General features: G+C 40.3%; 1 protein-coding gene across 2 annotated transcripts; it reads right to left on the bottom strand.

Annotated features, from left to right (window-relative positions):
- Positions 1-4,358: 4,358 nt before the first annotated feature.
- Positions 4,359-7,589, bottom strand: LOC111064777. 2 transcript variants are annotated; one of them, XM_041594137.1, is made up of 5 exons: positions 7,066-7,589; positions 6,479-7,010; positions 6,375-6,422; positions 5,676-6,087; positions 4,359-5,623 (listed from the first exon to the last, which is right to left on the bottom strand). In XM_041594137.1, the coding sequence occupies exons 1-2, from the start codon at positions 7,553-7,555 to the stop codon at positions 6,559-6,561; spliced, it is 942 nt and encodes a 313-aa protein (XP_041450071.1). In that variant the 5' UTR covers positions 7,556-7,589; the 3' UTR covers positions 4,359-5,623; positions 5,676-6,087; positions 6,375-6,422; positions 6,479-6,558. The 2 variants fall into 2 exon arrangements, with proteins under 2 accessions (XP_041450071.1, XP_022208243.1); XM_022352551.2 differs by lacking the exons at positions 4,359-5,623; positions 5,676-6,087 and having other exon boundaries at positions 6,202-6,422.
- Between the last annotated feature and the right edge of the window lie 6,862 nt (positions 7,590-14,451).

The following is a 14,451-nucleotide window of genomic DNA, read 5'->3' as shown; positions in this document are numbered from 1 at the left end:
CAAATAAATAATAAGTAAATGATGGATATGCTGGGCATAACTCATAAAAGTTTTACAAGCATTCAAAATGTGAGGCGCAGGCCCATTAAAATCCATTTTTAAACAACGCTTCCAGGCCGGTGCAGTGCAGTACACAGATCTCACAGCACCGTTCCATTCCGGAAGGATAAAGCGCGCTTTACGCTTCGTTTGATTTATAGGCGCAGGGTTAACGGTTAGCCTGGATGAATGAATAAAAGGCGTGGGGCAGATCGGAACGGAGCGGGAAAGGGACAGGGACTTATGCATATGTGTCTTACACTTGTTATCGGGCACATCACATTCAGAACCCACACCCAGGACACCGTGTCGGCGTTGCTCTTTATGTGTTTATTTTAATTTTCAATGTTTCGTCGTCGGACCTCTTTTATGGCTCTCAATTTTTGCGCTTGTTTTACGAGCGCATTAAAATTAAGACCAGACCAGACTAGACAGACAGAAACAGGAACAAACTCAATTAGATAACGAGATGGGGGTCTGAGTCTCCTTTTGGGCGCTGTAAAATTCACTTGGCTTCACACACACTCACCGAGATGGAGATCCGATCCGATCCACCCACCCACCGACCCATTCCGCTATAAAGACTACAACACACACACATTTTTGGAAGCGTGTTAATTTCTTTTTAATTCCTCCTTTGCACTCGGCCCAGTGAAAGTGGCAGTGGACGGGGGTCTTTCTTCGTCTTTCTCTCCGCCTGTGTGTCTGTCTCTGCTCCACTCATAAATTAACGTTTAGCTACGGTACATAAAAATCTGTCCGAAACAAGTCCCAAGTCTGAGTTCGGAGTGCGAGTGGCGTCCATGTCAATGGGGCTGTATTTTTGAAGAAGGTAGAGCGCCATACTTTCGTTTGATTTTGTATTGAAACCAAAATTGGAATTATTTCTAGTGCAAAAGGAAGAGAGTGGATTAAGGAGAAATTAAAAAATGTTATAGAAATTAAAAACTAATAAAAAAGAATTAGAATATGATTAAAATATAATTGAATTATCTATATATGTCGTATGTTTGTTCCTGAACAAAATTCACTGACGATGCTCATTTATCAGTCCTTCTGCAACTGCATCTAAAATTCTTTCAGGATAAGCGATTAATTCTAGGATATATATATAATTTTATTGTTTTGTTATGATACTCGTTGAAGTACCACATAATACGCTTAAGAGTTTTCCCCTAACCTTCTTCACATACCTCCTCACTCCTTCACTCCCCACTCGCTGCACAAACCCAACTCAATATAAGTACCATCGAAACACCAAAAAGATTTATATTTCTTTTCACTCTCTGCATTCATTAGCCCCCTTGGCAGCACTGTCTGTCACTGGGCATCATTAGTTTTATTTAATTATGCCTTTGATATTGATTGCTTTGTTAGAACATATTAACCCCCCTCCTTGCTCATCGGTTTGGGTCTGATTTCCTACGCCTATGGAAAGTTCAATTAAAGTATTCTCTACCCCTCCGAAAAGTACGTATCACCCCCACCCATAAAGATGATTCCAGCTGTGATTGCGTTAACCTAACCGCAAAACCGAAAATCCAAAAAAAAAAAAAACAGAAAAGAAATATATTTGATAATGAATAATGATGTTGATTTGACACTTGAATCGAAATCGTCACGCTTATGGCCAGAGGCTGGGAGTCGCGCTGTGTAGGCAGCTCATCTGCGGCTACTTGGGTAGAGATCATTCAGTATGCCAGCAATTTGATATTAATTTAATTAGATTTCCAGAGCCACAGATGATCATGGTACTCCCTCCGATGAGTATTGTATGATAATTTAATGGAGCATGAAATGCTCATGTACTGCTCTGCTCTCGCCTTGGCCTCTTTTTCAATCTCTTGATACGATTTCACAGCGTTGCAAAGTGGCCGCTAATGATGGGAATCCTTTGGCCACTACGGGCACTGCACTGGGTTGTGTGTGGTCAAATGGTTTCCTAATAGCCGTGACAAAGGTCATTAGATCGCTAGAGTGAATTATTCCAGCAGGGAACGATTTCTTTTAGACCGATATGGAGCCTGAAAAGTGTTTAAATTATTTTAGAAATAATATCTAAGAAATAATATGCAATAATATCCGCAATCCTTGAATGCTTTATTCAAATACGATGAAAAATCAAAGCATCTTTTAGTAGCAATGGAATACACAAATGAAATCTCATTAACCCCGAGCACACACACATTGAATTATTTAGGGTACTACTCTGCGTATCTTAAGATTGGGCATAATTTATAAACTTGTCTGCATCTCGTGTCGACATTCATCAACTTTTTTGGTTGCTAGCAACTTCATTAAAATTAGCTCATAAAATTTGCAGCAAGTTTCTGCTCTCTCTCTCTTTCTCGTTTGCGCCCGAAATCTTGTTTAGTTTTCATTTATGGCTCAATGCTCAAACCCAAAAATCTTTGCCGAAACGGGACAGGACAGACGATGTGCATCCTTTTCAGCATCATCCTGACAGACGCACTTCAGCATAATTTGCTGTGACAGACTTCAGCGTTTCCTGGGAGCTGCTGCCTGCGTTTCCTTAATTCCACTTTACCGAATGACATTTAATATGCAAAGTTTTGCCAGCCAGAACTGGCACTGGAGCCGCCTCCAGCCTCGCCTTGTGCATATCTTTTGATGACTTTTGTTGATTTTATGCCAACACATTTTGCGGTAAGACACACGACACTCGAATGGAGCTCTGTGCAGCAACCAGAAACAAGTAACCATGTGTAGTCGGGCAGGCCCCTGTTGCAGTTTGGCACTTGGCGAAACAATGGACCCACCCGAAACATCAAAACACCCAAAACAAGTGGCGGGCATTTGCCCGGAATGTCTACGGGAATACCCTTTATTACAAAATAGCCTGGGCATAGCTTTGCATACTCGTACTTTACGGGTATTCGCCTGCCGTCACCCCCCCCAAAAGATCGTAAACTTTAATGACGCCATTCTGGAGGGGTTTGCGCCAGTCGCGCAAAGTTGTTGCCTTTTGAAATATGAATAGACCATAGACAAGCAGCAGCAGCAGCAGCAGCCGAACTCCCTAATACTCGTCTTGTTAAGGAGATTAGTTCTCCAGCCTCTTTGTCGACTCGGGACTCGTGGCGGCCCATCAATAAAATCGGTTTACTCAAGTTTTCTGGCCACTTTTCAATCGGCATAATTGCCAATGGGTTGGTATCTGTCTTCCTTCCCATCCACCGAGCACCAAGCACGTACACAAATTTAAGCTCGTAAAATTTAATATTTTTCGCCGAAAGTTTCTGATGTTTTTTTTTTTCTGCTCTTCGTTAGGTGAGAGTATTAGTAATTTATTACTGAGATGGCTTAGGCTTCTGCATAATTTGTAAATATATATAAATCCTTGTAAAGAAATCATAAAATTTTACAACAGTTGAGTGGAACTTGCTTTTGTTTGGCTTTTTTGTAATGACAAATTATGGTGGGATTTTAGAGGAGCTAAAAAGCTATACCGAGGCTCAGAGGTTTCAGAGGATGTGCACAGAATGTAGCAACTACCATAAAGTATAGATATATATTTTTCTAACTTAAAAAAATAAATATAAAACACTGCGGTAGGAGTTTATTAATCGTTTACATTATTTATAATTCAAAATTAAAATTATTATTGTTCTCCAATGTACATATTAATGCTTAAATTTGTATTTGAAAGTATAAAATAACAGCAAATTAATTTTCCATTTCATTTCAGCTATTTCCATTTGACCAAGCGCTACAAAAATTGGTGAGTAGAGATATTTTATTTTACACTTTAAATTTTATTTGAGGTTACTGTTCTTAAAAATTATAGATTCAATTCGTTAAACGAATCTGGTCTGATTTAATTCATCAACTTAATTTAAGCTACCATAACATATTTCTCTGAAGGCTGTGAGCATAGCATTTTTTGGGTTGGGAATGGCCAACTGTGGCGCATTCCTATAGCCACAGAAATAAGCTTGTAAGAAGTATATATGTACTCGTATGCTTACGTACTTTTTATCAGACTTTCCAGACATGTCCGTCTCTTTCTATGCCCACTAATCTGTTCGTTTTCTTCATTATCTCAACGGTAGCGCCGTTCAATATTTGATCCTCCAACATTTGTGCCCGTTTAGGGCAGACGATTATCTTTAGATTTTTCTTATTCGGTAAACAAACTCCCTAAGCATAACCCGCCTCATTTTCCCATAACAAAACGTTTCGTATTGTGTGTATGCTTTGTGTTCGGTTCTCAGACGGTGGTAAGTGCCAATCAAACCGAAAAATATTTATAAATTTGACAAAAGAAAAAGTTCCCCAAGTTAAATTGCGTGCGAGCCGAGCCTAACCAATGATGATGGAGATGAAGGTTTTACCTACCAGCATAAAAATGCTGACGATTTATGCCCAGGGGAGAATGTGAATGTGAACGGGCTCAAGGTAGAGAGGCCTCAAAAGAGTTGAAAACAATCCATCAAACGAAAACGCTGCGCTTTTGATAAGAGCGCATCAATAAAGTAATAAAATGTCTACAAATCAAACCGATAAGAAAAAGGAGTTTTGCCAAAAGATTCGCCTCGGAAGGCGAACGGACCGGGCACCAGGGGAAAAAGTCACGTACAGCACGCACTCCGTTCTGGGACGGACTATTAATATTAATGGTTCGGTGTCGCGGTCGGGGCTGGGGCTGGAGTTGGGTCTAACGCACTGGGCGTTGCACTTCGTCGTCTTTGGGGTGCTGTCTGTCAAGAAAGCTGTCTACTTCTCGCTACCCCTGAGGAGCTGTTCCTTTTGCCACACAAATTGACATGTGACACCGGGCGAGACCAGAGACAGGAGAGAGAGATGGAGAGACCCCTGTCAAAGGGTTGCCGTAGCCCCCTTCCCCGCTCCCTGTGTGTTTGTGTGGCATGACGAAAAATAACAATCGAATCGGATCGTTGTGTGGTTGTGATTGGAAATCATTAACATTCTGATAACTGTCGGGCCACTGTGATCCATTAGTTATCTGCAACAACGCGGTAAGCTGTGAGGCCTTTAATTGATCTCGTGCTCTCTGCTACTGCCCCAGCCCCTGCGGTTTTATGTTAATGAAGCATCATCCCAATCCGATTTCGTTACGGTTTCAGTTTTGTTTCTCCCCCCGTTTTGTTTTCCCATTTTTCATGCTTGCTTTTCAATTGGCTTTCCATTATGTTTGCCTGATTTGCTCTCGCTGCGGTTTTGTCTGCTGTTTGGTGATTTTATAATTATCAAATTAATTAATAATTGATTTCAGTATCACCAATGGAAGAGCTGCTGAAGCAGAAGATATAAATACATTTCATCCTTAGTATTATTTCCTTAAAATCCCATCTTAAAGCCCTATGACGGCGCAATAAACCTAGAGTCCAGTCGAAGTCCTCTCCTAGGACAACACATAACTTGTCGATTCCTAATTTGTTGACGAACGAACCCCACAGGACCCTCCCACCAATCTATGCCGACACATTTCCGTTCTGACCAAATTCTGTGTGCGGTGATTGACTTTGATTTTCTCATTGGGGTTGGGATGTCAGTTCAGCCCTTGGACAAGTGAAAATGAATTTTCCAACAACGCAAAAGCCTAGAAAAAAAACCTTTGAATAATGAAGGAAAAATGTCTTATAAAAACTAACGATTGGCAATTGGTTTTTACTATTATTTTCCTGGCACTTCCTTCCGCTCTGGTTAGAACCGATGGGCGTGTCGCCAGCCCCAATCCCACTCACCCAACGTCTTCGTTCAATGTGAAATATGTTAAGCCGATGCTGAGTTTGTTTGTTGCGTCCCCATTGTCTTTGGGATTAATTTCCTTCCAGTGTCGTGCTCTTGCAGGAAAATCATAAAATTTTATTTGTACAACTTCCTCGGATTTCGCTTCCTTTTGTATTTCAATTTAATTTTTTTGCTATCCACGTGAACTTTGGTGGGTATATTTGGGGTATGCTGGGATTATTTGGTTGTTGGTCACAAAAAATATTATCAATGTTAATAAATTGTTACAATTTACATTTACAAATGTTACAATTTTTTTTAACGCTCTAGTCACTGAAAATAAATATATAATATTAAAGAATTAAAAGTATTAAAAAAGTTGAATATTATTGAAAAATGATAAAACGTTAATAAACAATTAATTTAATCAACAAAGTGTTACATGCATATGTTGTATGTTCATACGTATTTTTATTTGTTTTCATATTTTTTTCTTTTGAATTTATGAACTTATTTTAATTGCCATTTTTCTTTGTAACTTATCTGAAAGATTGTGTGCGGTTAAGTGTTCGTGCTTATTTTTAAAAGGAATACATTGTTTTTTTTTTATACTTTTTTACCTTAAAATGAATTAGGTTCCACATTTCTGAGTTTTCGATTTGATTATTCTAAAATACAAATGGATTAAATTTCGGTAAATTATCACTTTGTCGCAAGCACTTACCCATTCGCAAGCATTTTTGAGACCATGGCATACACTAATTTTCAATAAAACACGTCTCTCGTTGTTGAAACCCGTTTCCTTCAATAAGTCAATAAACGACTGCAGAGATTCGAATCGATCCACTTCAATTTTTTACATTCTCCGAGTGTTTTTATGAATTGTTCTGCAGTAAACTTATTGCTATCATAGTCATATGTGATAATGATCAGATGCTCCACTGTGCTTGCGAAACTTGCAATGGTGTCACAAATATTACCAAGTCCATTATACGAATTATTTTTCAAACTCAAACTTTTGAGCTTGGGACACTTTGGCAAGTCTGTGCTAATATTGCAATTATAAAGTTCTAATTTTACCAACTCTGGGTATACAATTTCTTGTTCTTGAATTTCTGGGTCATATGTACAATTCTGAAGACTAAGGACGCGAAGTTTTTTCAAATTAGATAGAATTTGGGAAATATCTCGCAAGTCCCTTTTGGACCGACGAACTGTTAATTTTTCCAAGTTAATTAATTTTCGTATATTCTGAGCTGAAAATTTAGAGAGCATAAGTAAAATTTTTGCTGTTTCTGTTAAAAGACTTACTCTGATAGTTTGAAATTAAATTTACAGTCAATACTTTACAGTCTGGATTTATGTACTGAAGGAGATCCGATTCTGGACTCGTAATGTAGAAATTTAACTCAATAGTTTTGAGTCCCTTCATGGGCAGCAAATATTTACATGCATTGAAATTTACATTCTTAATATCAACTTTGGCCGATTGCAGGTTAACACAGTGCTTCGCTATTAGCTTGAAAATTACATTCATTGCATAAGCATATCCGTCGAAGTTAAATCCTATTTCCAAGTCGACAACAGTGGAGCCGCACAATTCCAGAATAACTTTTAAATTGCTTTCAGCTGTATAAGTCGTATAAGTATGAGAGCAGTGAAGTCGCTCATATGTACCCCGAGCGTGATAAGCAAATGCGAATCCAAGTTGTTGGTTGACTTGGGCCAATTTCAGTTGGTCTGTCTCTTCCAGGTATCCAAATACTTTATCGATTATCTCCATAGGTAATTTTGCAAGCATTTTGATGTAGAGATATGAACACGTTCCACCAGAGACAAACCGGAAACAGGAAAGAGCATTTTTGTACATATCCATCAGCGATGGGTCTTAGTTGGGTGATGCGATGAATTTTACCGATTATTTATATCGATTTGAAACTAGAGATGCCTAAATTGCAAATTACTGAAAAGCTGTGTATTTTTTTGTCTTCATTTTTATTTGCCCAATTCTTTAGTAGGTCTAATATTATTATTTTGAACTAATATAATATATAATTATATTATGTGACTACATGTGAGTGAATGGAAGAAATTTTAAAATTAATTTAATGTAAATATTTTCCTGAAATACACATTACACATTCACGCACCGCATACAAGTGTGACGGAATTATAAGATTGGAAATCTTTACACACTTTATTATTAATAGGAAATTGTTTGTCCCCTACAATAATTCTGGTGGCTAACTTCCAGGGTGTCTGCTCGACGAGTCGCTACTGTCTTTGCTTCCCATTTGGTCTTCTTTTTCATTCTCGGCCACTCAGTGGATCTTAATTATGTGCGTTTCCTGATGCCATGACTCCTCCTTCCTTCGTCCATGCTGCATTAATTTTTAGTGCAGAGGCGGGTAGGAGGGTAAAATACAAATATTTTGGTGGCCTGCGTGTGCGGTGGTCTGGTCTCCCTCGCATTTGTTTGCCGAGGTAAATGCAACCAAAGCCCGGGCTGGCGGTGCGTTAAGGCAAATTTGTAGAGCGCAAATTGTTTAGCCAATGCAAAGACTTAACTCCATTCTATAGCAGGGCTGATGGGGTGGTGGGGTGTGTGGGAAAGCCAGGGGGGTGAGCTGCTATTCGCATGTACTCGTACAATACATTGTTTCAACTGCCTGACAATTTCTAATTTATTGCAATTATGTGACGCACGTCACACTGAACTGACCAGCGGACAGAACTGACCATCGGGCCAGCCGTGCCGACACGTGACCAATGTAATGCCACTAGAGGACCCTTTTGGGTTTCCTCTGATTGGAAAACACTAAAACAGATGTGCACTGAGAAAAATATGGCTCTTCAATTAAGAATATATCTTGGAAATTGGGGGGAAATAAATTATAATAAGTGTAAAGAGCAACAATCGAGGAGTAAAAAAATAAAATCAATAAATTATAATAAATTATTCCAAGCTTAGGACTATATTTTCCTGTTAAGAATGTTGTTTTGAGGGCCTTGTTAGTTATATTCTTAGGAAATAGATTTGTTACATTTTTTTATGTTTTTTTTTTTTTAGTGTACCTTTATAGACAGAGCGGATGATGGCCCCTGGGCCTGTCCTGCCTTGACCATTCCATGGAGATTTATTTTACGCTGATAACACGCTTAAGTAAATTCTGTACCCTGCACCCCCTGCCTTATAGAGAGTGTTCGTGTGTGTGTGTGTTTGTGTGCTATCCCCCCAATCCCAATTTAAATGGCGATTAAATCTGCTGGCATTGATGGATGTGTCCAAGGCGTACTGTCTGCAGAGCAGTCTCTGGTCTCTGGTTCGGCCTGTACCAGTGCCAGTGCCTGGTCCTGTGTTCTGCGGTCAGAGTCTGTTCAGGATGCGGCACCGTGTTAACACTTTTGTACAATTGCCAATTTTTCGCCAGCAATCCTTGATGAGCCACCCCTCCCTCTCTCTCTTCTCTATCTGTGTGTGTGTGTGTGTGGGCAATGGCAGTGGGTGGATTCAGGCGGTGGCTTTTGTGGTGTTGTTATGTGGGAGTGGGCAAACGGGAAATGGGGCAGGAGTGGACCTGGCATGCGGCTGATGCACTTCAATATTCATTTGAACGCATAATTGATATTGACGAACAATGTTGCCACTACAACAATGTTGATGGTGAGTCGACGAGGGGGTTGCACGCAGAAATGCACTGCCAGAAATCCAAATTGGGTATCGATTAGGAGGTATTGGTTGTTGTACCTATTGTTGACCGTACATATATACATGTGAACATAGGTTTATTATTTTGTATGTTTTTGTGGTCAAATGTCAATGTTTGAGTGCTAATTATGATATGTTCTCTTGGGCTTCTTGTTATTGGCCTTAACTTTAACTTTCTTTCTTTTTTTTTTGTGCTTTACTTAGAGGTTCTTTGATTTAATTTAATCAACCTCTCTATCCCTTTCACGGTCAATCAGCGGTCAGCTATCCACATAAATTCTTCTAAAACCAACACATATTTTTTTCCTTTTCTTTTTGGTTTTTGCATTTAGTTTCTGTTGGTCCTATACCCGTGCTCTCTTTCAGTGTGGCTTAGCAGCATCTCTTTAGTCTTCGAATTCCTATTCTCATTTTCTTATTTACTGTTACTTTTGGTCCCTCAATGTTTTTGGTTGGTTCTGATTTTTAAAAATTTAATTTTATATATGTATTTCTTTTTATTTCTTCTTTAGATTTCCCCTTATTTTTCTCAGTGTCCATTACTTTGTTCCGTTGGAAAAACTCCTCCTGCTCCCCGTGTGCTGTGCCTACTTGGGGGCAGTTAATTTTTATAAATTTCCATGTCAGGCCCCCAGTGTTCGCTGTGGCATGCAACATGTTTGCCATTTCCATTTGCCCCCTCTAGACACATACATACTATATCAGATATCTCCGACTCAATTTTTGGGGACTGCTGCTGCTGCCTGCCTGCTGCTGAGAGTCGAGTTCTTTCTGCTCGTTTTCTATCTGTCAGTGTCATGTCACGTACGAGCCAAATGCATTCAATATGTCCAGGCCCCGACCCAGACCCAAAACCATTGTTGCTGTTGCTGCCTGCTGCCTGCTGGATGTGGCTCTGGGTCTCCACATGGAAGCTGCAGGAGTGTAAATTTAATTTAGTTAATTGAAACAATTTGTTGCATGCGACAAGCAGCAACAGAAACAGCAACAGAAAACGTCCACCTCCAAGCTGATTTTCCTGCTTTTTAACTGATTTTCGTTTGAGGATTTTCTTTTTACATTTTTTGTTCGCCGAAGGATGGGTGGGATAAATTCCATATGAAATACAATATAAACTCGCACTCCTTGCCCCGCAAACATGTCAATTTGGGTGGCATTCGTGTCGGTTTGCGTCTGGCAGCCCTCACAGCGGGAGATCTCTTTTCAATTTGATTGAAATTGCACTCAATACACTTTTGTATATTGATATATTAATTTGCTCTCCTTGTTTTTGTTTTCGGCCGTCAGTGTTTTTTAAAAAAATACTTTGGTTAATTTGCGAACAAATTGAGACAAAGGCCCTCCGGAACAGTCAATGAATTTAATTAACATGGCTTGGCAGTTCATCGAGAGCGCGAGCGCTTTAAGTATGTAAAGGCTGAAACACATATATAATCGGAAAAATATCCACAAAAGGGGAGAAGAACTCAATGGAAGTTGCTTAAAGCAGTAAGTGTAAAACTGATTTAAAATTGAAGGACAGCCTGAAGTAATGACAATGAAAAGTTGCACCAGAAAAGTGTGTGGAAAATGAAAAAAGGAGTCGCCAAGCAATGCTAAAGAATCGTAGAATCGTAGAACTCGAGCCGAATTTTACTCTGTCATTTTAGTTAGCTAAAATTATTCCCAGCTTCATTGGAATTTCCTCAACCCAAACGATCTCATCAAACAATACAAAATTATCCAGCCCCAAAGTCAATGACCAAATACAATTGCAGCAAAAAACGCATTTGAGCGTTAAAATGCAAATCACAATAAATGGCATTTGCTCAAGACACACACACACACACCCCCCAGTCGCAGGGCCTGCCCACTCCTCCCTGGGCACAAACACTTGATAAATTTGCGTAAAATATATATCTCGTATTTACCTTGCACTTGATGCCAATGCAAACTATAAGATACATGGCCGGGAACAAGGACCTGTTTGGTATTTGGTATTGGTGTGGCGGGGGGAATGCAACTTGGTGCGTGGCTAAATAAACATGGAAATTTTGTGAAAATAGACTCGAGTGTGTGGCCAGGACTTTCCCCCGTTGCACATTTTGTGGCCAGGCAATGGCAGGGTGGCAGGGGGCAGGTGCAGGCATACTGCTGCCTGTCACTTTGAATGACAGCCCAAGTCAAGTGTTGTGTTCGGGCATTGTTCTTGTTCCTGCCTGTGGCCAGCCAGAATGTCGTTATGGAAAATGCATAAAACCAGAGACAATGTTTGTCCTGTCTCTGTCCTGTCCTGTCTGGGCCTACTGTGGGGGAGTTGGGGGTTTACTTGTTTCCTAGGTGCTAAACTTTTATCACACGGCCGGGGGGATGGGCCTCGTTTAATTTCAAATGCAAACCTTTTGGAGCGTTGACTGCGAAATTGTCTTTGGCCCACACCCCACACTCCAAACCCCAGACCCATTCTCATTGCCTTCTCAGGGTGCAATTTCGAGACGCATTACGCATGCATGGCTGCCTAAATAATGTTGATTTAACATTATCACGCGTTGTGCACTGCCCAGGAACCAGCCACCAGCCAGGAGTGTGGCTATGTGTATACGATGGGGCGTCACTTAGGCGTAGGGTCAACATTGTTGTAATCCTTAGCTGTGTGTGTGGCCAAAACAATCGATTGGTTCTGATGGGGCGGCTAATTGGAGGGAAACCATTATCGTGGGCTTGGAATATAAGGTGATTATAGCCAGCCAACGCGGTGGAGAGCTTCAGTTAGCGATAGTAGTTCAAGATATTGGAATGAACGTGAATCTTCCTAGTTTCCTGGTGTATCTTCCACTTGATTTATTTTTAATTAAATATATCTTTAAGTACAAAACATCTAAAGAATTTTCACATATTCAGAGCGTTCCTAAATCGTCTACTATTGTATTTATTCTACGTATTTTTTATTCTTTTACTTTTTCGGTTTTCCGTAACTTTCATTCGTATTCTTTCTTCGGGTTTTGCCCACAAACAAAACCCAGCCTAAGCCTAATCAATGACCACGCCTCTCCCCTTCTCTTACACACACACACCTTAATAAAATCTGAGGGAACAATAGATCAACAAATCCCGAACACTCCTCTCAGCAGTGACAACAACAAATCGGAAGACATGCCGACAAACGCAAGGACACGTGACCCGTGGCCGGCCACTCGAGAGAGCGAAAGAAGAGAAGAGAAATGTCACTTCCGTCGGCTTAACACGTTTAAGCCTGCTTGCCTGCCTGCCTGCTGTCGGCCACTGTGGACCACAGAGGATCATGGGGGGTGTACTCCCACACCCACACCCATTCCCATTCCTTTTCCTACTTTCTAATTTATGTTCTGTCAATTCTTTTGTCATTTTTGGCGACAAAACAACAAAAGTGGAGGCGGCGGTTGGCTTGGCTTGGCTGGGTCGGTGGTTGCTGTGGTTCTCGAAGGCGTCGGCTGGACGCGGTCGCACTTAATGAGTCTTAAGAAAAATTATTCGCAATTAATAATTATACTCATATTGTTTCTTGGCCTATCGGGTGGACTGTGTGTGGATGCTCCACTCAATTATAAGAGGGTGGCTCGCGGCTGTTCTGTGTGCTGGGAAGGGGAGAAAAACTGTTATTGCCGTTTATTTGATGTTTGTCATTAAATCATTTTGAAGTAGACTTATTTGTTGTCACTCAGAGTTGGAAATGGCATTAGGAATAGTCGGAGAAATGGCTGAAAAGTATGGGAAAATTCAGGATTACTGACTATGAAATATCTAAGAAGGTTTCCGGGAGATGTTTCTTCTACTTGAAATACAGTCGTAGATGATTATTTTAAATATGTGAAAAATCCCTCAAAATGATTATAAATATCCAAGGAAAAGCATTATTTAGTTGCATAATTGATACACATGTTCTCAGTGAACGTACTACCGACAAAACGGCAGGTGAATTATAAAATAGAGTCTTTACAAACTGCTTCCGATCGTAAAATAAATTTTTACAACCAAATTTCAGAGTAATTAAATTACAAAAAAATTTGTTTTGTTTCATTTTTTTTTTCCAAAATAAAAACATAAAAAAAACCTTTTATAGTAGATTCCGAGTTGGTCCTAGCGACTTATGGCTTTTAAATCGTCTAATTAAAGGAACAGCTTGAAGCAGCTCAAAGTTTTGTTCCTTACCATGCTCCCAGTGTTCCGTCTATAAATCGTAAAAATCGCACCAAGGAACCAACTATTAAATAGCCGTAAACATTTTTCTTTTTACAACTGACAAACTTTTTTTTTTCGGTCGAGCCCCTTAATGAACTTCCCCTACGAAAATTGAAATGTGAAAAATGCAAATTGAGTTGAAAGTTTTACGCCTATTTGGGTGCCTAAACACTTAATTATGGGATGGGAACACAGGGTAGCCAGGAGGGAACAGAACACCCTCGCCGCTGCTGACACCTGACTGACCATAAAATGTTGCTTAGGCGTTAAGAGGCCGAGAAAATTAGCATACTAACTGGCCAAGAAGTCTGAGGGTGCGAAGGAAATTAAAAAACATAAAATTTATGTTATCAAAGATCGGTGGAATAAATTTTCCCCCTTGGTTCCAGAGGCGTTGAGCTGCAAAACTACAAAAATAAAAAAATGCCCACACAAAACGGAGACATTAATGTCAGGAACTTTGACTAATTGCCCGACTCAGGGCGCTGCACTTCCTCACCCTTCTGCATGGAAAGGAAGCGCGCTTGGGCCGATAAGATCTGAGAGGTAGACTGAGAGACCCTGGTAACAAGTGCGCTCGGTCGAGCCGCCTCTCTCGAGCTGCTCCCTTCTCTTGATAAATTGTGTGCTAATGGAATGTCATGTCAGCGTTTGTTTTGGTCGACTTTCAACCGAGGAGAATGCCCAGCTCGTACAACCGATGGAACCAGCAACATTCGATAACAAAGCCGCAAATTGGCGTGGGCGTCGGCTTCGGCGTCAGCGTCAGGTGCAGCCAGGCGTTAATGTCC

The sequence above is a fragment of the Drosophila obscura genome, unplaced genomic scaffold (assembly GCF_018151105.1).
Source record: "Drosophila obscura isolate BZ-5 IFL unplaced genomic scaffold, ASM1815110v1 contig_208, whole genome shotgun sequence".
Taxonomy (NCBI): domain Eukaryota; kingdom Metazoa; phylum Arthropoda; class Insecta; order Diptera; family Drosophilidae; genus Drosophila; species Drosophila obscura.
Note: the sequence above shows the minus strand (reverse complement) of the source record. Positions and strands in the feature narration are given on the sequence as shown.

What these genes read in the sequence shown, in the direction of transcription:
- LOC111064777 (XM_041594137.1), bottom strand. Translation starts at nt 7,555, where the DNA reads ATGCTTGCAAAATTACCTATGGAGATAATCGATAAAGTATTTGGATAC. An exon ending in TTTAATTTCAAACTATCAGA is followed by an intron (nt 7,011 to 7,065) that starts GTAAGTCTTTTA and finishes CTAAATTTTCAG; the next exon opens with CTCAGAATATACGAAAATTA.